General features: G+C 42.0%; 1 protein-coding gene across 2 annotated transcripts in view; it reads left to right on the forward strand.

Annotated features, from left to right (window-relative positions):
• Positions 1–1,204: 1,204 nt before the first annotated feature.
• The window catches only part of baiap2l1a (BAR/IMD domain containing adaptor protein 2 like 1a), a 32,441-nt gene continuing 9,997 nt past the window's right edge, over positions 1,205–23,648 (forward strand). For both annotated transcript variants that reach the window (XM_071530977.1, XM_071530978.1), the window contains exons 1-8: positions 1,205–1,466; positions 3,207–3,282; positions 4,247–4,333; positions 15,648–15,709; positions 17,164–17,235; positions 18,150–18,284; positions 22,230–22,382; positions 23,381–23,536. In XM_071530977.1, coding sequence (XP_071387078.1) covers positions 1,416–1,466; positions 3,207–3,282; positions 4,247–4,333; positions 15,648–15,709; positions 17,164–17,235; positions 18,150–18,284; positions 22,230–22,382; positions 23,381–23,536 — 792 coding nt within the window. In that variant the 5' untranslated portion in view covers positions 1,205–1,415. The remainder of the gene's footprint in view (positions 1,467–3,206; positions 3,283–4,246; positions 4,334–15,647; positions 15,710–17,163; positions 17,236–18,149; positions 18,285–22,229; positions 22,383–23,380; positions 23,537–23,648) is intronic.

Raw genomic sequence — 23,648 nt, forward strand, 5'->3', positions numbered from 1 at the left:
GGAGCGTCCACATGGTGGCGTCAAACACCCAAACAAGAAATACACAACTAGGCTATTCACAGTGACTGTTCAGGCTCAGAGATACAGTTCAACAGCTATCCAGTGAGGTAACTATGATGTCTGTAATCAGGTTGCCCAACTTATTTTTTTATTTGGGAATAGAGTTTACCCACCTTTTTTATTTGTAGAATAGTTTATCCACCTTTTCTATTTGTAGAATAGAGTTTGACATATGACATGAAGTTCAGGTCTTTTGCAGTAAAAAGCATAAATTCACGTTTTTCTGAAAGCATAACTGATTTTGTTAATCTTGGTGATGGATTGCCAGTGTGATGAGCAGTGACTGGAGGTTTACTAACCTTTTTATTTACCACTACACTTTACCACTACATCCCTCCATAGGCCTATAACTACCTTAAACTATTACTACCTTATATAACACTGATACATGTGTAATACAGGGACTATTCCTAAAGTATGTCATTGCCTGGAATATAGTTACCAGTTTGATGTACAGTTGATTTACAATGTTGATGTAAAAAACATATTTTGACATTCATTTGAAATATATTTTGAGTGGTTACATATTTAGGATAAACTTGCAGATATGCAGTATGTTGTCAACAGTGGAGGAAAATGTATTTCCAGTGTCCAAAGTGCATTTCAGATGAATCATCTACTTGCACAAATGCATTTTGCTTCTTTCGAAACTGAAGTAAAGTATATGTGAAATGCATTTTTTGCACAGTAGGCACACACACACACACACACACACACCACTTGACAAGGAGGGCGGGTGCTTCCAGAGGTAAGTAAAGTAAGTAAGTAAACATTGGGCCAATCAGAAACAAGCTCCATCTTCCCTTCAAGTTTCAGCAAAATATCAGAAAGTGATGGAGCAAATATGGGAATTCAAAGTTTGAAATTTTGCCCTTTGATCATAGCGTCCCCATCAGGCCAAATCCGTGTAATGATTTTTGAAAAAAACAGAACACTGTGCCAAAACGCATCATCCCTCCAAGTTTCATCAAAATCACACCAGTCACGTCTCTTAGATCATGTCAACAGCCGCGGTGACGTCACGACCCCCTCCTCCCCTCCCCTCCCCTCCCCGCTCCTCTCCTCCTCTCCGCCCCTCAGCCTAAACACACCGGGAAGTCGCGCGGTGCCTTCAGTCAGTGAGTGCGCCGGCTGCTGAGCGAGCGTCTGTCTGTCTGTCTGCCCACATGCACCGACTGACGGTCCACACTGCGAGCAGGACACCGGCCGCGGGATTTACTACTGCGAGTGAACACTGGGATTACTGAGAAGATAGACCTGTTTTGTTTTGTTTTGTTTTGTTTGTTTGTGGGTTTTTTTTTTTTTATATATATATACTTCTGTCTGTCGGGGGGAGTGAGAAATAACCTGCCAACATGTCTCGAGGTCCAGAAGATGTGAGCAAGCTTACTGAAAGTACATACAAGGTGAGTGAAGTCATGTAAGGATTAATAATACAGCATGTGATGAAGGAAATCGGTTCCTCATAGTTGTGTTATTGTTATAATACGGATGTGTATTTTAATCCTAACCTTAAATCACCCTAATATTCTTATAATATTCTTATATGGACTTGTGCTGCTCAGTAGTGAGTTTCTTGTGACTTTATGATGCTTTAAAGGTATTTTTTTTTTTATCTCCTTTTATCACCATATTATTCCTATTATTTTCCTATAGGGGCTTATTTTTTGCTTTAATATTTGTATAGGATCCCCCTAAAGTTCATCATAGTTTCGCTGTAGCTCTGTAGGGAAGCTTCATGTTGCTTAATGACTGTAAAGTAGAACATCAAGAACAAAATAATTCCAATTCAGGGACACACCCTGTTATTATTATAGGACATGCACTGAAGTTAAAGCCAATCTATCTACCATGTCACAAGGAAAAAAAGAAGTTTGTGGGGGTTTTGTTTTGTTTTAAATCCATCAATCATCACACTGCAGCTGGCCAATAGCCATTAGGATATTTGATCAATTGCCATTAGATGATTAGGCTAATCTTGTTTAGTTAGACAGGAATGATCTAATCAAGTTTATATTGCCACCTCTCACCTGTGATAAGCAGGTGGAGTTGAAGGTGTGTGTGTGCCAGTGTGTGTTTGGTTTTGGTTTTCTATACCTGTGAGGACCAAATGTCCTCAGAAGGATAGAAAGATGAGGAAAAACATGCAAAGTGAGGATATTTTCACTTTTTCAAGGGGCTAGTTTAGGTTTTAGACGGTTAAGATTAGAATTAGGATTATGTTTGGGTTAGATAAGGGTTAAGGTTAAGGTTAGTTTAGGTTTAGGACTTCAGTTTAGGGTTAAGATTAGAATTAAGATTAAGTTTAGGTTGGATAAGGGTTAAAGTTAAGGTTAGTTTAGGTTTTGGACCTCAGTTTAGGGTTAAGATTAGAATTTAGGGTTAGATTTGTAGGTCAGTCAATGGAAAGTCCTTCCTAGTATAGTAATACAAGCCTGTGTGTGTGTGAGAGAGAGAGAGAGAGCGAGAGAGAGAGAGAGAGAGTGTCATGCCTGTCATTTACAACGTGCCACAGTTTCAGCTGGGAGGAAGAAAAAAAAACACACACACAAGGAACCTGTTTCTCTTTTCTTTTTTTTTTTCTTCTCTCGGCTCTGTTCTTTTCTCCCAGTAAAGTCATACCTGCCCCCTCATTGTTCTATTGAGGGTGTGCCTGGGGAATAGAGACAGGGAGGTGAACAACACTTGATTGTTGAGGCGTTTCAATAGAGAGAGAGAGAGAGAGAGAGAGAGAGAGAGAGAGAGAGGAGGGGGGGCGGGGTGGAGGTGGAGGGGGGTGGGTGAGGTTCATGCTGCAAATAGCTGCAGCTCAAACTTTGTGTGGGACTTCGCTCTTTCAGGGAGTTATAAAGCACACATGAGGGGTCAAGTTAACGATTGAACCTTTTTATTATTCTCAGACGGCGTTATTTATAGAGCAACCGCACAAACAGTTACACCTGTTTTCATGTGTTCTCCACCCACTCCAAAAATAGCCTCAAGAGCTTTATTATTCTCAACAAGTCCTTATAAGAAATAAGAAATGTGTGTGTGAGAGAGAAGAGAGAGAGTGACAGGAAGACAGATGGAGAGAGTGCCTTATAAAACTGTGAATATGTTATAATCAGACAAGTGCCACAACCTTTCCTCTCTGCTCCTTGTCCCAGAATGTGATGGAGCAGTTCAACCCGGGCCTGAGGAACCTGACCAACCTCGGGAAGAGCTATGAGAAATCAGTCACAGGTAAACACACCTTTCACCCTTGGAACGGGACAGGAAAGCGGGGGGATGGCGCTCCTCTCCCTCGGCACAAATGAGGATCACGTGTCCCTCTGCTTATGCTTCTCCCTCTGTGATGTGGCTCAGGATAGGAAAAGGGGAAAACAGCTTGTGACATGTGAACGAGTCACCCAACGTGCCAACGACACCTACTTTAATTTAAGAGTTTCGTTTGGATAGAAGTGATACCTGCTCTTGCAACGTGATTGGTATCACAGATTAAAATACATTTTGGTACTTTTAGAAGGATAGTAGCTAACTTACTTCTTTATCTTTTAAAATATATTGAATAACAGACTTATAGTATTGATTTTTTTCCCCAAAAATTGATTTTGCCAATGTGCTAAAAGATAATACTAATACTACTACTACTAGTACTACTACAACTAATAATAATGATAAACTTTATATAGCAGTTACAAACAGGTAGTAATAAGAAACAGCAAGAAAATAGCAATAGTGAGGGGAAGTGCAATTAAAATTTCATAAAATCAAATAAAACTGTAAATATAAAACATATTTTTTACAATTTTTTGTATTTTTTATTTATTAGTATTATTATTATTATTTACAGACAAGGTGTCACCACTCCAGACCCAAGATAAAGTGCATACATAAAAAACAAAAGAAACAAACAAAAACCAAAAAGGCCCCAGACAGACAGACAGGCAGACAGACAGACAGGCAGACAGTCAGTCTCCACAGGTTCATAGAAAAACGAAAAAAAAGGGTCTTATTTTTTATAAAATCAGAAATAAACACCTAAAAATAAAAAATATATAAAATGAAAAGGACGACAGTGATTTATCCAGACTAAGCTCCTCAGACTTTCCTCTTGGGTCCTTAGGTATAAATTTATGATACATGAACTCTTCTCTCCTAACCAGTAACTGTGTGTTTGTTGGTGTGTGTTTGTTGTTCCACACAGCGATGACCCTCGCTGGAAAGGCCTATTTCGATGCCGTCTCGAAGATCGGCGAGACCGCTGCCGTGTCTCCGGTCTCCAGGGAGCTTGGTGAGTTTCACATGAGTCCAGGTTCACCGCCGCTCCCACTGTGAGTCACAGCTCAGCGGATTCTGCATGCTGTCCACGCTCAGAGTGTGTCTGCTGTGAAGTTACAGCTTGAAAAGAGATAATAAGCCCAGACCCAGAGCCAGGCTGAAGTGTCCTTTTCTGTTGAAATGTACTTAAAGTCACAATCAAATTACTTTTTCACCTTGTTAGCTAATTCTCTACATCAAACTATAACAATAACTGCCCAAAAATTGACAACATTTTTATTTTCTCGTTTTTCTATATCAAAATCCCATTACTTTTACTTTCCAGTGGTACTTTCCGGTGTATTTTTAGTAGTTATTTCATGGTTTACCACTAGGCGTACATAAAATATATCCAAGCAAAAATACCATCACAGATTTTTGAACCCGCCCCCCCTCTGCTGCTCCCATCACATAAAACCTGCAACTTCACAACTTTCAAAGTGACATGAGTGTCAACATGGTGTGCCAGTGCATTTTTGCAGTTTCCTTTTCCTAAGACACCGCGACCGTGTCCCGATGGCTGGAATTTATTCATTTTGAAGAATTTGTGACAGCTCCAGATTATGCGCAAAACATTTTTGAATATTTGAACACTTTTGAACAGTCCTGTCCCACCCCAGCATCCTGCTTCAACCCAAAATACATTGAGTTTCAGCAGCAAGGACGGTGACATGCTCTGCATGCAAGAAAATATCATCCCAAACACAAGACAATTATGCAGTTATGTGTAAATAACATTGATTGAAGCCTCATGGAGTTAACAACAATTTGTTCTTTTCTGATCCGAACACTCGTCATCCACCCCTCTCCTCTATTTTCTGTCCATCTCTTCTCTAAGGCTTCCATTAAGCTTGTGCAGGTTGTTATTCAGCCGGCCAATGACTCATCTCCAATTATTATATAAGTGCTGAAAATTGTGGGCTGACCTGTCTTGTCCAGGGGTCCTAATTCTGCACTGTTACAATTCATTAAGTTGCTTTTTTTGTATTCTCCTGCCGGTCTCCTTGATGCAGGAGCGCTTTGTGTGAGCTCAGGCTGCTGTGGCAGACAGAGAGTCAGGGCTGGGCAGCTGAAATGGACAGATAATGCCTGTTGGTCGTTTACAGGATAATTCCAGTGAATGTTCAGTGAATGTCCATTTTCCAGCTTGTTATTATCAGAGAAACAGTTATCATGCGATGTATTTTCCTTCCTCTAGACGTCATTCGCTTTTATTCAACTCCAAACGATAAAATAACGATGAAAATCAAATTTCTGCGATGGTAAACTAAGTGCAGTGACGTAATCCATGGAGGAGATGTGTGTGATAGTAGTTCCTATTCAAATACATTTGAACGTATTTTACCTAATGCACATTCACAAAAAACCCTTACTGGACGAACAAGACAAGAGTAGGTGTGTCTATTAAAATGTAAACACTGGCATAAGAAAGTAGAAAAAACAGCATAGCATCTTAGCTGTATCATTGAAACAATGTCGGATTATGAAAATGAATAAATGGTAAAAAAGAAAGTAACATGACTAGCTCAGCACAGTTTCACCAAAAACTCTTCAAACTCTTGTTACAATCTTTGCTTACACTTTCTTGTTTACACCAAAAGTCCCGCCTTTAACAGAACTTCTAACCAATCGCTAACATCCTCCATGGTTACATCCCGCCTCATTTCAAGCCTCTCAGCTGAGGAAGAAACTTTTCCCAACCTGAAAGTATTTCTTATGAAATGGATTAAAATAGGGTGCTAGCACGCAAGTTTTATCCTCCATGTAGACGCACAAAACAGTCAATTATCCACTATGAGACCCATTTCAAAATCAATTAAATGAAAAGTCTCTAGCTGCAGGTTACCGCAAAAAACAGGAATTTCATAAGAAAGAGAGAGGGGAAATGGGCTGAACATTCACTATGGCTGGAATTATCCTTAAATGATCCTTGTGTTTCCCATGTGAAATATAAGGCTGGTGGCATCAATTCTTGACTCGTTTACAACCTGCCTGTCTCTTCCTCTACTCTCCCCTAATCTCTTACTTTTTCATGACTGCTGGAGTGTGTGTGGCATTTGTGTAGCTATGTGTGAATGAGCACGTGCATGTGTATCTATGTGGTCATACTCGTATGCACTTCCAGCTTTTATTTTTGGCAAAGAATGAAACTCGATTGAAACGACAAAACCCCTTGCCTGTTGCGAGAAACTCAGATTACACATTACACATAATCTCAGGTCATGAGAATCTATCTTAACAATCACAAGGTTTCAAACATGACTGGTAGGCCCGCCTCTTGAAGAAATCCCCTCTTTAGCGGCCGTTCATTCCTTGACGGCCGGGAGTAGACGACGGCGAGACGGTGTGAATTCTCTCACACGTTGCACAGAGCAAACACACAGAACAAACAGACAGAAAGAGAAGACTGTCTTCCCACCGACTCCCCTCGTCCCCCGTCCCTCCATCTGCCTCACCAAACACACCCCGAGTCCCCTCTCCCTCTCTCTCTCTCTCTCTCTCTCTCTCTCTCTCTCGCTCTGTGGAGGCCAAGGGGATGAAATAATGGGAGAATCTACTTTGGGAGGATTTGTGATTGATTGTTCTCTGTGGCCTCGAGTCTATCTTTGATGGCTTCACTTGGATTCGCTCCGTCTCTGAAAGTGTAGAACGCAGGATTACTGGACTTAAAGCAATACAATAGAATAGCAGAATATAGAATAGAATAGAATATAAACTACTCACCAAGATCGGATGCAGCTGGACAAGTTTGTGGCGTTCAGAGTTTTCTTAAAAAAAAACCTGACAACTGTCTGAAAACTGACATTTAACAAGTTGGTGAACAGATTCAACTAAGTGGAATAAGAATCAACTAAGTGGAATATTGCTTTAAAGCTGGAGTTAAAGTCTGTGACATAACACTCAGCATAATTTCATAATTTCCTTTAAACTACGCCACTGTCAGGAGTGACAGACGAAATGCATTAGCATGTTGTTATGACTAGCTCTCCACCGCAGACACCTGTAAGGGTTTTTTTTCTCTCTGAGCTGGTGGACTGTTTTTTTTTTTCTCACCTTGGTGAACGGAGTGGTGTAAAAAGTACTTGCGTCACAGCGGTTGGCAGGTATTTGCAGAAAGCTACCTGAGGCTTTTACTTCATGCTGTGTTGCTTCTTTGTCAGGCTTCACTTCACCTTTATGACCACAGAGAGTCTAGATTTTCTCTTTCAGATCGATGCCATAGTATATTCAGCTGGAAGTGTTTGCCCATACACTAGTTATATTAGTCATAAGAAGTGTTGGGCAAGTTACTCGGAAAATCTAATCAATTACTCTTTACTTATTACTCTCATTGAAATCACATTACTCTACTAATTACTCAACAGGAGCAGTTATTAGTTACATTCCTCGTTACATTCCTTTCTGTTTTGGCAGTTCACATTGCTGTGTTGTGTATTAGATGCTTTGTTTTTTTAGCTAGTAACTGACATAAACCTGCCCAGCATGTCCTTAAGATACATATGAGAAAAACACCAAGCAGGAATATGGAAAAAAAAAAAGAAAATTGAAGGGGTTGAAGGTGGGTTAAAGTTTGTGTTACTGAAAAAAGTAATCACATTACAGCCCAACACTGGTCATGAGGCAAGACATTCTCTCTTCTCACAACTTCCCAAAAGGAAAACTTGGAGGAATATGAAGCTAATAAAGCCCAGAGGAGCGCCGGCCTGCAGCCTGTGTCGGTGTTCCTCTGCTCTGTTTGACCTCCTCTCTCTCACCATGACTTTGAAAAACACCAATAGTGTAATTCACAGTGAGAACCGTCAGCTTATCGACTAATTACTCTGAGAGTTTCTGATAAAGGCCAGCGACTTGAATAACCTCTAAAAGTGAAATTTCCCCACTTCAAAGAACCGGCTCTGCAATCTGTGAACATTTAATGGGCCAACTTTCACCAATTATGCAATTAAGCCCGACAGCTAGACAGCCAGACCTTTTTATAGGAGAACAATTCTTACAATTTTAAAAGAGTCACAGAGAGGGAAACAGAGTGAGATAGATGGAGAGAAAGAGAGAGCTATTTTTAGAAGTTTATTTGTATTATTGTATTCATTATTTGTAATTTTATATTGTTGAATGCTTTGGCACTATTGTTTTTCTTTGTAACATTTATGCCAATGAAGCGAATGTTGAATTGAGAGAGAGAGGGAGAGAGAGAGAGAGAGAGAGAGAGAGGTGGAGAGAGAGAGGGAGGGAGAGAGATATAAGAGAGAGAGAGTGAGAGAGAGTGAGAAAGAAGGAAGAAAGAAAGAAAGAAAGATGGAGACAGAGGCAGAGAGATAATAAGAAAGGAGAGAGAGACAGAAAGAGAGAAGGGGGAGAGAGAGAGATAGAAGGAGACAAGGGGAGAGAGAGAGAGAGAGAGGGAGAGAGAGAAGGGAAAAGAGAGGGAGAGAAAGAGATATAAGAGAGAGGGGGAGAAAGAAAGAAAGAAAGAAAGAAAGAAAGAAAGATGGAGACAGAGGCAGAGAGATAATGAGAAAGGAGAGAGAGAATGGGGGGTAGAGAGAGAGAAAGAGAGAGAGAGAGAGAGATCTACCAGACTACCCGTCTCCTTCCTGCCATTCAGTTATGGAAAGATCAGTATTTTCAGCATACTGTTCATATATGTACCTTAAGGCCACTAGTTGTACATGTGAAAGCACACATGATTATAGCTTGACATCATCGAAAGTATATGCCTTCAGTTGTTATTCTTGTATGTCACAGTGCCAGTAGGATGTCATACTTATATATCACACTGTATACTTAGAAGTCATAGTTTTCAATGGGTCTACAATTAGCCACTTCCTGTGCAGGGAGTGTGAGCGGACCCTGCAGGGAGTTGCCACTCCACTCTGAAAAGCAGCAGGTACTGAGGGACCGAAAATGTTATTGAAGAAAGAATAGCTCGATCCCCACCCCTTCCACCTTTTCTCTGAGCTGTTTGTCAAGCCGCGGTCGAAATTGTTTTTTTGAAATATTGCGGTGCGCTGTCAGCATGAGAAAAATGGTAATGTCAAGCCGGAGAGAGAGAGCGAGAGAGAGCGAGGCTCCAGAATGGAGCGACCGCTGAGTTCCCCACTGATCGCTTCTGTAACAGGCTATTTTTTTTTCTTTTTTGCTTTTGAGAGGAGACGTTTCTTCCGATGGGGAAGTCGATGTGACGGTTAATAAGAGTTTGTGACATTTCAAACCTCTGACTTACAGCCATTTGACTGGGATGTTTTTAGTCTCTCGCAGTGGCCCTCAGTATTGCCCGTATCATCAGTACGTGAAAAGGCAATTTAACTTTCATTACAGACTCGACGTCACCGGGAGCAGAAACGGTTCCCTAAAGTCAGTGAAAACACGGCCCTGCTCGCTTCTCTCCCTGCGTCATGCCTCGTCTCCGAGGAGCAGACCCATCTATCCTGTTTCCAAACCACAGTCACAGCTTGGCTGCTTTTTTGGTGCAAGACTTGTCTTAGAAGTTGATAATGTCTTTTTTCTTTGTGAAAGTAGGCGGTCCACTCCCCCACTGAGTGATTTTACATTGATTAGCCGGAAGACATCTAAATGGTTATGGATGTCTGGGCTTAAATTAGGCTGCAGAGGGTTTAAAAGTGAAAGTTTAGTAGACACTACGTCTTAAACTACGTCTAAGGATATCTTGTACTTATCTTATCTTGCACATATAGATTTCTCTGATGCATATTTTGATATTTACAGTTGTTTATGCATTGTTTAATGCAGTGGTTCTCAACCTTTTTCATATCAAGGACCCTAATTTAGTCCACATTAGAGCCACGGATCCCCATTTGATGAGATTTTGTCTCTCAGACCCAAATCTAAGAATATTTTTATTGTTAGATATGATTTTGTCCAGAATTCCATGACTATACTGTATTGTAGGTAGAGAGATAACAGTGAAACTATGATCAAAACAGTCATTCTTCTACATTCTCTAACTGTGTTAACTTCTTGTAAATTAAATAATGGTGAAGTTTAATAATTAATCAATTTGCTGGGGACCCCCTGGAACGCCCTCAAGGACCCCTGGTGGTCCCCGGACCCCATGTTGAGAACCACTGGTTTAATGCATTGTTTATATAAAGCTTGATCTAAAACTGGGCTATATATAGCCAAAAAGATCCAGCTAGATAAAAGCATAGACACAATGTTGAAATCAGTGTAGTGTCCAGTGGATCCTTTTCTGTTTTCCTCATTTAGAAAGAAAGAAGCAAAGTTTAGAAGGAGACGCATGACAGAAGATCCTGGTTGGATATAATCCTAAATCAGATGGATCATATGGCAAATATAGATCTGGAGACAGGAATCTTACCCACTAAAACATCACACAGTTTGTTTTTTCCAAAGCAGGCAGGGACTAATTGAAAGGAGTAAAGTAGGGGAGGATGGAAGTCATTTTCAGAGAGTCCACTCAGTGTTTAATAAGTTCTGGTCCCTCTGTCGTCACAGTCCACAGCTCCCCAAATAACCGCTTCATAACGACCCCCGACCTCACAAGCCCTCGCCCTCCATCCCCCATTAAACTGAGCTCTGTCCAATATCCTGGGAGTTTCATCCAGGCGACTCCCCAAGAGACCCGAGACTTACTTTCCGCTCAGTAAACCGTGACGTCGGAGCATCTAAAACCCGGTCACACTCCAAAGTCTTTTCACAGAAATGTCCCATCATGCCTTCTGACCCCTCAGCCGCTCACTCAGCATCTCAAGCTGGCCGCCGGCCATTCATCCAAAGGGGTTGTTTGAGGTTTCAGTCAGTGTTTAGTGGGAAATCAGTGTCCATAAAGACTGTAGTTTTACAAAATTACTCAAAAAACAAACTTGTTTCAATTGTATCACTTCTTATTTTTTCATAATGTGAAAGAAACATTTGCAGCAAACATACAGTTTTTAAGGTTATTTGAAATTTAAGTTTGTTTAAGTAAACAGAGGTTTCTGCGAGATGCTTGGAGCTGCGTTTGGTTTTACATGGCCGAGTGATAAATGATGTTGTGCATGGGTGTGATGGCAGGTCATAGCTCTATATTAAGGAAGCTGTCACAACTATTGATCTGCAACAAACACAGTAAACACACTGAAAGACAGTTAGATGCTCTCAAATCACTAAACAATAACATTTAATAAACAGAGAAGTTGCTTTTGATCACCGTTGGCGTAATGAATCGATGATCGTCTTGATAGTTATGGAAGGCATCTTTTATTGGCGCTAGAGATTGTCAAGTCCCATTAGCCATCTTAGCATACAAATAAACTCTTGTGTGAAATTGAATAACTACAGTTCATATCGCTGTGGTTGTGTGAAAACCTTGAATCTCCAACATGTCAACTTTTTAGGAACTAAGAAAAACAGCCTTGCCTTTAGTCCGAGGCATTTCTGAGTTTATCCAATGGTTTCTGAAAGGGTTTCCTAAGCCCGAGAGTAAGTCCTTCAACTGATTAAAAAATGAAAATCACATTAAAATTGAAGTTCTGAGGTTTTGTCCCTTAGAGGTAAGGGGTTATTCTTACCCAATAGCAGATGACAGACGAGTGACTAAGACACGGATCCAGTAGGAGCAACCTGTTTCATGAGGAACAGTTAGTCCACAGAGGGTTTAATCACGTCACCACACAGTGGATTTAGTATTGATCTGAGTCACATCAGTATGATAACAGGAAGGGAGCAGCTCCTCCTTGGCAACCTCCAAACAGTCTCTCTCTCCCTACCTGCAGAGGAATGTGTGGAATTGAGATAAGGTGACGTCTTGATTCACATATAGTAGGTGTTGGCCATGTTGCATCATACGTAAGCCTGCGTGGACAAGCCCAGTGATGCTCTGGTCTCAGTGATTAAACGCTGCTCGATTTACAGATGATCGATACCTTCAGCCAAGTTCAGAGCTAGTTCAAATATTGCTTAAGAGAGTGAGAACTGATCATGTGTCCAGTTTGTGAAATGAGAAAACACTGTCAGTCAAATTGGTGAAATAATGGCGAGTCGGGCAGGGAAAAAGGTGCCAACAGGTCAGCTGTGACCGTTTGCCCCCGCCACCGTCATCTCAACTTTATTTCACGTTACCTATACAGCTTCCTTATCAAACGCCAGCCGGGCAGGGATTGTGTTGGCACAAGGCATTTCCAGCTCCGGCTCATAAACGGCGTCACCTGTTGAGAATGCTGAAGGCGTCGCTGCACTTCCTATCAGCAGTCTCATAAAATAGGTATTTGATACAGGTGTCGCAAAGAACACATGAGGAATGATAATCTTGCCAGGACCAGTTCTACTTTACCAACAAGGGCGGTAGTCGTACGCGGTCTGATGTGCCATTGCTACTAGTTTGATTAATAGTTTGGATGAATTCTGTCTCTGACGTTTGATACAAAGTTATATAAGTAGTGTTATATTGTTTATTTTGTAATGTATGGAGACAGTCCAACATTTGTAATAGCTTAAAGAAATGTCCTTTTCTGCAACTACATTTGATTTTTAATACTATGTGCTGCTGGATGGCACAGATGGAGTTGGAATGGCTGTTTCACCCCGTGGTGTTTATTTTCATATCCCCCAGGCTCAAAGCTGAGACCAGCAGCATGTGTTGGATTAAAAGGTCAAAAGTCATTGTCTAGTGGTGAGCTATCTGCCTCACTGTATAGAGAGAGATGTGAGAGGGGGAGGGGGAGGGAGGAGAGAGGGAGGATGAGCAGATGAGGAAAGACAGAGCAGGGAGAGGAGTCATAGTATTGAGTCTTAAGACATAAGACTGAATCATGCAGGGTGTACTTTTCCACAGTTTTTCCTTTTTCCAACCTCTTGCCGTAAAGGCACATGTGAATATATGCTGTCATGTATTTGAAGTCGTTAAAGCGAGATTAGATTATCTCGACAGACACTTAAAACTCAAAAGAGAACAAATCGCCAGCGAGAGATAGAGATAGGTGATAAGATAAGGCGAGATAAAGCGCCCCTGGATGTTGTTTTCAAGTTACCTAACATGAATAGCAATCCACTTCAGCCCACTAGTTGCTATTCTGTCCCTCTCTTGAGTCTTTCCTCTCTGCAGTAACAAACAAGACATATTTATTAAATGCACACGAAATGAATCCCAGCCTTTCCAACTCTGTGTAGTCAGGTATGATATCTCCAGATTTTGTCACTTGTGTTCAGAGAGAAGCCAATGAGATTTTGAGCCTTTTTCTTTTTGACATGTTACACACCTCAGCTTCTCACACCTTGTTACCATGGAGAGGACACCTGCAAGTGTCTCTCTCAACCCCGATCCTCCCCAGCCATTCTCCCTCTTCAGGTTGTTTATCTGACAGTTTCACCGGTTAATTGACAGCTTCATATGTTCCGTATGTTGGTATGTTAACCCGCTGTTGCATGTATTCACCCTCAGGCAGGCTTTCACACCTTGTTAACCCCAAAAGGTGAAACCTGCAGGTGTACAGTGGCCTCTTTGAACCCCCACCCATCCTTCCTCACCCCCTCCACCCCATGCAGTCTGTTGTTGGGACTGTACAAACAGCCCCGTGCCCAGCGCCACCCCTCCCTGTCCCAGCACAAAGGCAGCATTTACCAGTACGTTCTGGTGACCTTCAGAGGGCAATGTTGTTGTAGCTGGACGCAGGGAGCCACAGCTCTGTATCAGCGGGGTCATTACACTTGCTGGCTAGTGTGTGTATGTGTGTAGGGAGGAATTGGGGTGGGGGGCAAGGCGTTGAGTCGAATGCCTATGTGCATAACTCCTTAAAGCGATGTTGAACTTTGGCAGTATCTTGGGTTGTGTAGCTTTCTGGCCATGATAAAACCCCAAAATTGCTCCGCTAGAGGAGATTGGAGAATTATGTTTTTTTTCTCTCTCTATCCCCTCTCATTGTGTGGTGAAACAGGTCTGAAAATCACACTTCTAGCACATAAACAAATGCGAACAAAGCAGATTCTAATAATATATGAAGAAACTAGTCATTCTGCTGAACTGTGGTTAAGTGAATCGCTTTCTGTATGTTTATTATACCTTTCAGTTTGAATAAGTGTAACACCGAACCTGTGCTGATGGAACAAAGAAAATAGTATGTTTACCAGTAATTGTAAACAGGCAAAAAAAAAAGTGGGAGACAGGACTTTGACAAAGCAGATTCTGCCTATATATAAAAAACAAGTCTCTCACGTTTTTTCGCCTATTTACAATTATTGGTAAACATATTATTTTGTTTGTTCTATCAGCATAAATTTCCTCTGACTGGATTTCAATGTTGCACTTGTTCAAACTGAAAGGTTTAATAAACATAAAGACAATAATTGACTTAAAGGGTTCAATTCAGCAACATAACTAGTTGTTTTATATATATTGTCAGAATCTGCTTTTGGGGTTACATCATGGCCAGGAAGCTACACAACCCAAGGCACAACCAAAGTTCACCATCCCTTTAATATTGTTTACTCGTGTTTAGCTGGAGTGTGCTGACATGTGCAGCTTTTGATTTTTCCTCCTAAAATACAAACGCTGCCAGGTGTGAACTTGACACCGGCGCTTTCCTCACTCAGCATGGTTCCAGTGAAGGTGCAGAAAATCATTTCAGCTGCTCTCTCTCTCTCTCTGCTCCTTTGCCCGGCTGTAACTCCCAGTCAGAGAGCGTCACGTGTCCAGATACGATGTCCCGTACTGTTTTTGTTTTTTTTTACAGGTTTTTACCAGAACACTGTGTCCTATAGTAAACCTTGAGTCTAGATTTCGCCCCATTGTGATTGAGGTTGCACTATAAACTGTTCAGCTCTGACTGTTTACAGTATTGACTGACTCCCATTGTCCCCTGTCATACGCTGCTCTATCTATGGTGTAGCGCTCTGGTGAATGGAGATTGTTCTGTATCTGACTGCACAATAACACAGCGTTTCATAGAGATTACTTATTGACAGCTGTTCAAATATTGTCCTGTTTGAAAGGAGATAAGTCTTCGGTGAAATATGTAGAAATGTATGCGAGGCTCGGTGAAAAACAGATTAGGTTTACACAGGAAATTTGGAAAGTGTTTATTGTTGATGAAGCTCTTTCACACATCATAAATTGTATTTCCTCCTGAATCTGCATCTCGCCACGCGCTGCTGTTGAATGTTTGCCCTCTGGTTTCCGGTCGCTCTCCGCCACCCACCTCCCTTAATCCTCTTTTTGACCCCGGTTGGGACACAAAGCCACGCGGCCGCACATTCGAAACCCATTTCTCATTCTATGCTCTGACCCCTCTCGCAATACACAACACTAAATGTCGTTCCTGGTGTCTTTCTAGGTGTGGTTTTGATGGAGATCGCAGAAGTCAACAGGAAGGTCCAAGTGGAAATGGAGGAGAATGTAAGTAGCCCATAACTGCTTTTTGAAGAGAAATCTCAACAGCCCTCCTTCCTCTCACCTCATAATTCTGCAGATCCTTCTCCTTGTTATGTTACACTCCACTCTCTCTAGTCCTACATTAAGTATAAATGCAAGAGTCTTCAAAATGAGTGAGCTATTCATCTCAGTCAGTCATTCAAAGTGAGATGAATGAGAGCAACATAATGGATCTGGAGGATAAAAAAAGCTCAAGGCCTTGTCTTGTAATTATGTTGTTAGAGTAATTTTGCGCCTCCATATCTCCGCAACGCTAACCGGTTCTTTTCATCTTTTGACCAATTGTCAACGCTAGAAGCACAAAGTCGCCACCACCGCTCAGCTTATCTTCACACATACCTAATAGACAGAGATTGGCCAATTGTTGCACTCCTCTCTGGACACATCACCCCCCTGAAACCTCACTAGCTCATACTGTTCATTTTAGAGAGTTTTACATTGTCGCAACAAAAGGTGAGGGAAAGTTTGACAAGAGCGAAGAAGCCGGACAATCATTCTTAACCCTGTTGCCTCAGGGCGAAATGCTTTGAATAGCTGCTGATGAAGAGAGGTAACGTGAAGTCAAGTGTCACCAGTGTAAATATGGCAACAACTGAAATACGAAACGCAGCCTGGCGTCACACAATGTTGTGAAATGAGCACAATGACGTAAAATGTGAATAAAGTGAGAGAAATATGTTTCTTCACCACGAAAGGATTATGTATAGATGTGATGAGAATCAGGCAGTAGTTTGACACTGAAATAGGCCGCTGGTTGACGGATGGGTGTATACATTCCCCAACAACCTGAGTTCAATTGCTAACTCATGCGAAGACGTCTTCTACTGTGAGTGAAGTTTTTCTTATTTTACCATGACAAAAACCTTACCGTAACCTTAAACAAATTGACATAACATCCCTAAGCGTGTATCACTCGTAGATCTAGTGAACAATATCAACAACACCGAATATGGACATGACCTTTAACCCAATTAACTGACCCTTGCTATGCCATCATCATTAGAATAGCGCTACTGTCAGTATTTGTTGATATAATAAGAATTTAGTTTTATAACTAACCTATTGATATACATACATACTGTATATCTATAATAGAGCTTTTTAATCCCTTGCTCATATAAGTGGAGCTTTTCTCCACTTTCTCAGGGTTTCCTTCAAACTACTTGGGTTGGTTCTGACTTATCTGTCAGAGGGGAAAGTTGTAAATCTTTAACCGTAGCATGCTGATAAGCCGGCCCTGGTAGTTGAAATCTCATCCTCTCAGAAACCCATTATCGTGCATTCCACTGGGTAACTCCGCTCTTATCATAATGTGGCCATCGAGCCATGTGACTGTACTGTACATTGTGTTTAGATCAGCATTCATGCAGGCTGATGTATGTTGCAATGAGTATGCGGTGTGTGCTTTGTCTCTGCAGTTCAAGAGGTTCCACAGAGAGATTATTACCGAGCTGGAGAAGAAGACAGAGATGGATGTCAAATACATGAATGTAAGTGCCACCGTAGTTGTGATTATGAGACTGTGCCGATGTGTGTGTGTTTGTGTGTGTGTGTGTGTGTGTGTGTTTGTCTGTATGTGTGTAGTTCCCTAATCGTGTCCCATTCCAGTCGGCTGTCCCTCTCATCTTTCCATCCATCCATCTATATATCCATCAGTGCGAGCATCCACCTACCCATCCTCCTCTTGCAGATTGGATTTTTATTTATACAATCTCGGAGGCAGAGCTGCTCCAGAGGCAGAAATAAGTGGGCGGAGCCAAAGAACCACAGTTTTTCAAGAACGCAACTTTGCTAACTGGCAAACTTGAATGGCAAAGAATGAAAGCTGGTCAAAATATAAATCATGAGCTTGGAATGATAAGGTTCTATCAGATTTTTTGTTGTTGTTGTTAAAGTTGAGTTATCCATATATTTATGATCTTTAAATGCTACTTTATGCTTGTGTGATGTTATGTAATAAGGTAATAGCTATTATGACGCCTATAGCACTCTTGGTACTAATTGAAAAAATGCACTCTAGCCATACTAAGTTATGTAGATGATAATGATAATGAATTAAAAAAAATAAGTCATTGCCATTCATATTTTTTATTTACATTTTGACCAGAGATCATTCTTGCGTGGCAAAAACTGTATGTGGTTCTTTGGCTCCGCCCACTGATGTGTAACTCAGCCAATGAGATTATTTCTCCCTCCAGAGAAGCTCTGTCTCCAGCAAATGTTTGTGTAAAACTCTGCAGTCTGCAGGAGGAGGGTGGGTGGGTGAGCGCTGTCTGCCTCCAGAGCTGCACTGCCTCCAAGAAACATTTGTATCACTAAAACTCCAATCTGCTCCTCTGTCCCTTCATCCATCAATTCCTCGCCTCACTCGTCCCTCGCCTCTCTTGTCAAATGTCTCCTGCAGGCCACCTTCAAGCGCTATCAGTCAGAGCACAAGCTGAAGCAGGACTCCCTGGAGCGCTCCCAGACAGATCTGAAGAAGTTGAGGAGGAAAAGCCAGGGGAAACACTCCTCCAAGTACGAGATCAAAGAGAACGAGGTGAGACGGAAACCAGCTGACCCTGAACATGGGCTCCCCCATCCTTCCCTTCAAACTGTACAGTGTATGCATCTAACACTTTGCAGGCATGGGGTTGCTGCATGCCTGTCTTCTGATGCCCGTGAAAATAGTTTGACAAGTGTACAATTTGTGTGATAGGGTGGAGAATTATGGGTAAGAGTGTTCTCATGCTGCTCACATACCAGCACGCAGGAGAAAGGAGGAGGTGAGGAGCTTGTGGATTTCAGTCTGGCTGAAAAAACTTTATGGTTCTGAAACTCCTAATTTTGCTGTTCTTTCGTATTATGATACTAAAAATCCCAGTCAACATGGTTGTCAAGAGTTGCTTACATAAACAATGCCCAGTAATCACAGACCCCCCCTTAAGTCAAGATAATCTCCAATATAAGAGGATCTAAGATGTGTATTCAAATTCACTGCAGGACTAAATCCCTAGAAAAAGAAATCACTTAAGTCTCCTCAAATCTTAACACTCACCATGACATACATGAAAGCACTTTTCAAGGTAGGGCAAGAGACAGAAAGCAGCAACAGTGGCACCACGCCTAGCTGTTGGTGGATTCTTTGTATTGATGTAAAGTAGAATAAGACCATTATACCTTGGCTCAATGCATTCAGCTGCAGCCTGGAGACTGTGTGTTCACTGAAGGCACACACCCAAATCTGCACAAACACATGCATGAATGCTCACATGCAGGCACACACACACACACACACACAAAGCCAGACCCAGGTTAGAGATCCAGGTTATTCGGGACAGGGCGAGTGGCGTTAATCTGTACCAAATGCAGACTTGAGGGTTTCAATGCTGGAAAGCAGAAGCTATACAGATACACTTGTCATTTAAGTGTAACTTCTATCATGCAATCACTCTAGGACATACAGTATTAAAGCTGCACTAGGCAAGTTTTTTATGCAAAAATGCACTTTTCTTATCAGCCTAAATCATAAAATGGGCCTGCAATAGAAAAGAGCGTCCCATCCCCATTAATTGAGATGTGGGAATGGGACTATAGATTTGTATATTTTGCCCAAATTAAATATGGATGTCTTGTATGTACACTTCTCTGTCCAGAAGTGACAATTCAAAACTTAAGAGCAAAATCCAAAACTATCAGATATTTTGCCTCTTTCGTCCCTTTGGTATCCTTTGGTATAAAGCGATCACAGACTGCGCGATTTGGTAAACATGAGTGTGCTGTGTGTAGTTTACTGACGTCACATGATTTCTGGAAATTGAAGTTGAAATTTTTCAAACATTTACCTTTTGCTGCCATTTGGAACTGCCAACATGCAAAGTGATGCCTAGTGGCCTAGACTGGTCTGGACGCACAAAATTGTAATGTTGCTCACACTATACTTGCTCGCATTGAGGTTTGCCATGTGGTCTGTGCCTAATCCTGCCACAATACACATACAAGCAGTGTACTGTAAAGAGATGGAGAGGGAGAGCAGGGCAAAGTAACACGGGAAGGAGATTTGAATGAACTGAGCCACAGGAGATGCGTAACAGCCAGTGTGGCCTCATAAAATCTAATCTTCAGAATCTCAAAAATCATGTTGAAATGACAAATGTAACCGTAACCAGAGTCAATGGTGAGTGAACACAAAGTACACAGTCTTGACTTTGAAGTATTACGAGCCGGTGTTTATATGGCCCTGCTTGACTAGGTTTGTTCTATGGCTTTCAGCAGCAGTATGCTTTCATGCTAAGTGGCTTTTGGTTCAAGTTGTATGCTTCCAAGTGCCTGATATGATCTTGGTGTTTCTTCTGTCCTGCTGTCCACTACCAACAAGCAGTCTAACACCTCAGACAGTGAGCTGTTTTGTAAATCAGTGTGGCAAGATGAGAGAGGGTTTGTGCGATACAAGGCTGCCTGAGCAATAACTCCTGTCTGTCTCTTGGTCTAATTTATCGACTGTTTTCATGGCCTCACTTTGACAACGGACAGTTTGTAAGCCTGGTTTGTTTCTAGAGGATTATTAAACAAAACCTTTAATTGGAAAGCAAGGAATTGATTGAAAGGTTGTAAAAGTGTAGCTCCCAGCTATATGTGTTTAGACACTGGATCTCCATCTCTTTCTCTCTCTCTTTCTGTCTGTCAGCATGCCGTTTCTTTTCTTCTCTCGCTTTCTCCCTCTCTCGCTGCTGCTAATATCAGTATCAGTCTTCTGTTTATCTTTGCACTTGAATGGCACCTTTTAAAAGACGCTCGTACAATAAGTCTTCTTATCTGGGTGGAGCTAAATAGCCTGAGCCTGGCTCTTTCCAAGGTGAGCTGAAACTCGGGGCCCCTCCTCTTCAGAGGTGTGAATGGCTTTTCCATTATCTGATAAAAAGGACACCGGTGGAGTACGAGATAGGAGAGGCCAACTGACCAGCCTTCTAATAATCATGCACAGGGGCTTGAGGGAGCTGCAAAATAATGAGCTCAGTGCTATCTGTCTGCTCTCTGGCCCCTTTCTGAGAGTCTGAGCGATTGTTTGCTGTGAAAATGGGAAATGAAGTGCCTCTGACATCGTAGAGGAGGGAGAGAGAGAGAGAGAGAAAGAGAGAGCGAGTGAGACCAGACACTAGAAGAGGGTCCGTGACACCAACAGGAAACCAAAGCCCCTAGAGACAGACTGCTTTTTTCCATCACCATGACAACCTGAGGAAAGAGAGAATGGGTGAGATAGTGGGTGGGTGGGTGGAGGATAAGGCGAGGGAGGGCAGAGGGGGAGAGAAGTCATTTTAAAGAGTTTGATATGCCTTATGTCAGGTCCAGTCTGCGCTGCGTGACAGACAGAATCTTTGTTGGTCTCTCGGTGGGAAGGTGTGTCTTTCGGCGGACTGATTGAGTTTCCCGCGGTGCGAAGGAGAGATCGGCGAACAGCGAGAGCCGCGAATGAACTCGCCGCTAAGTGCAGAGAGACTTTGATTAGAAAGCTCATTAGGGCCAGGGCCTTGATTCTGAGGCGGTGACTCTGACCTGAGCAGATTAAGCAAGAAAGATTGAGAAACATGAAGCTGTGGCTGCTGTTCTTTGAGTGCGCTTCAACCGATTTTTCCTCAAAGAGCCCTGTCCAACAGCTAGTTTCTCAGGTCAATATTAAAGCTGCACTAGGCAAGATCTTTATGTAAAAATACACCCATCTTATCATACTGAATCACAAATTGGGGCTACAACAGAGAACCGAGTCCCATCCTTCCTAATTGAGACGCTGTAGATTCACCCTAACTGCCCAACAAAAGGCAGTGACAAATCAAAACCTAAGAGCGAAATACAAAGCTGTCTCTTCCAGAGAAAAGCTGGAGTCACCAATGACAGCTGAACCCGCTGTGTCACTAAAAAAGTATATTGTGGTCTGAAGAATGTGCAGTTTATTGATATCACATTACAGTATTTCTGGGTAATGAAGTCCTTCAAAACTTTCAAAAATTCAAACTGTTATCCCTGCATGAATCTAAGATTTTGTTCAGTGATTCTCTTAGTAACTATAACACTGCTACACTTAGGTATTAACAGGTGTTAACTCCACCCCTCCGCCTGGGCATTTATAAAGCGTTAGCGCACTTGAATCATAAAGGCCAACGAAATATAATGAGGGCAAAGTTTCTGTATAGTCTCCATTTATGACCAAATGTTTCTTTTACTTGATTTGAAGTGGCCTTTCAAGTTTGATGAAATGAAACCCATTCGTAATCTTATATGCAATTTCAAAACTGCATGGTCATCCTTCTTAAAATAAGTCTGTTTCCTTCACTATTGACATGCTGACTTTTTGGAGTCTGTGTTCATCCAAACCAATGCTTCTCTTCCAGGACACCCCACAAAACACAATTGTACTGCTCATTTTAAGACTTCATTTAAAACCGAACTAGTTATTAATCCCATACCGGGTCCTTCTAACCTCTCTGCCATCCTCTGACTCTGTCCACAGTACCTGGAGACCATCTCGTCACGCCAGACAGACATGCAGAAGTTCATCTCCGACGGCTGCAGAGAGGCTCTGCTGGAGGAGAAGAGACGCTTCTGTTTCCTGGTGGACAAACACTGCATGTTCTCCTATCAGATCTCCACCTTCCACGAGAAGGTAAGGAAGACAGGAGAGAGGGGAGGTGGGGAAAGAGGGAGGGAGGGATCTGGGAGAAATGAGGGAGAGAGGACGGCATGGAAGAAACCGTAAGGGATGGGCGGATGGAAGGCTGGGTGACAGATGAGGCAGTGGGGAAGGGGATGAGTGGAAAGGAGAGAGCAAGAGGGTGAGGCAGATGGGGTGTAAGGAAAATATGGATGATAAACTCTTTGCCTGATTGAGGCTTTGCAGTTGCATCACAAACTGCCGGCATCATGGAGGTCCTGTGGAAAATTGGCTGTGTGCAAATAATGGCTAAATATAACAGGGCAAGAAAAAGAGAGATACCTGAAAAAAGATTGTTTTGGTGTGGGTGTAGATCCATTCAGTAACACTGCAAGTAAAAGTGAATATAAAGGTTACTGTTTTGTATTTTAGTCCTAGCCTCTACTCTAAAACACTATGACTTGTAGCTTGAGAAGAATCAGCTGAGTTAACCTGAACAAACAGTTGGTTTTTGGATTTGCTTGCTAGCCAGCAATATAATTTAGTAAAGCAAATTATGTTAATGTTGACATGACTACTAGCTACGACTAATGCTAGCTTATACTATACGTTCGCTAGTGCGTAAATGTGTTTACAAGACAGCGATAGTTACTGACCAGATTCTATTATCTAAACATAAAAGTGATCAGATGTATTTGTTGAATGATCAGTTCCCAGTCAAAACCCACACAGAAATGAACCATGTCTATTCCATATTATTGGAAAAGACGAGTCTAAGGTGTAGAAACTTAGCCACTGTGGCCCAAGAGCTTAAGACCTCCAATATGGCTGCCAGAGGCCGGCATTATGCCACCTGAAAGCCCTCGATACTTTTGGTAAACTTTTCTGACATGTGTCCCTTTTAAATGAGGCAATATCACTCCAGAAAAGTCTATAGTCATATCAGTGATTAAGACAAACGTCCTTTACCACTCACTCACTCTCTTCCTCTCTCAATGTCTTGTCTCCAGGCCAGAGAGATGCTGGCAGTGAAGCTCCCCAGCTGGCAGGAGAAGTGCAGCGACGCCACCAGGGTGCCAGACACGGTGATGACCATGATAGAAGGGATGCGCACTCCCGTGTCCAACACTCCAGAACCGTCGCCGCTCGTCAAACGCTACAACATGGTGAGTGTGAGCTGAACGATCGAGTGGCACGAACACTGCTGTGCATGGAGCTTTGGATGAAACCGTACTCCAAAATTCGCATAAAAATGACATATATGTTAAGTGACATCAC

Source organism: Centroberyx affinis, unplaced genomic scaffold (genome assembly GCF_046629955.1).
Source record: "Centroberyx affinis isolate AG114_WGS23_722 - 3 ecotype Tasmania unplaced genomic scaffold, CSIRO-AGI_Caff_v1 ptg002014l_1, whole genome shotgun sequence".
NCBI classification, from domain to species: domain Eukaryota; kingdom Metazoa; phylum Chordata; class Actinopteri; order Beryciformes; family Berycidae; genus Centroberyx; species Centroberyx affinis.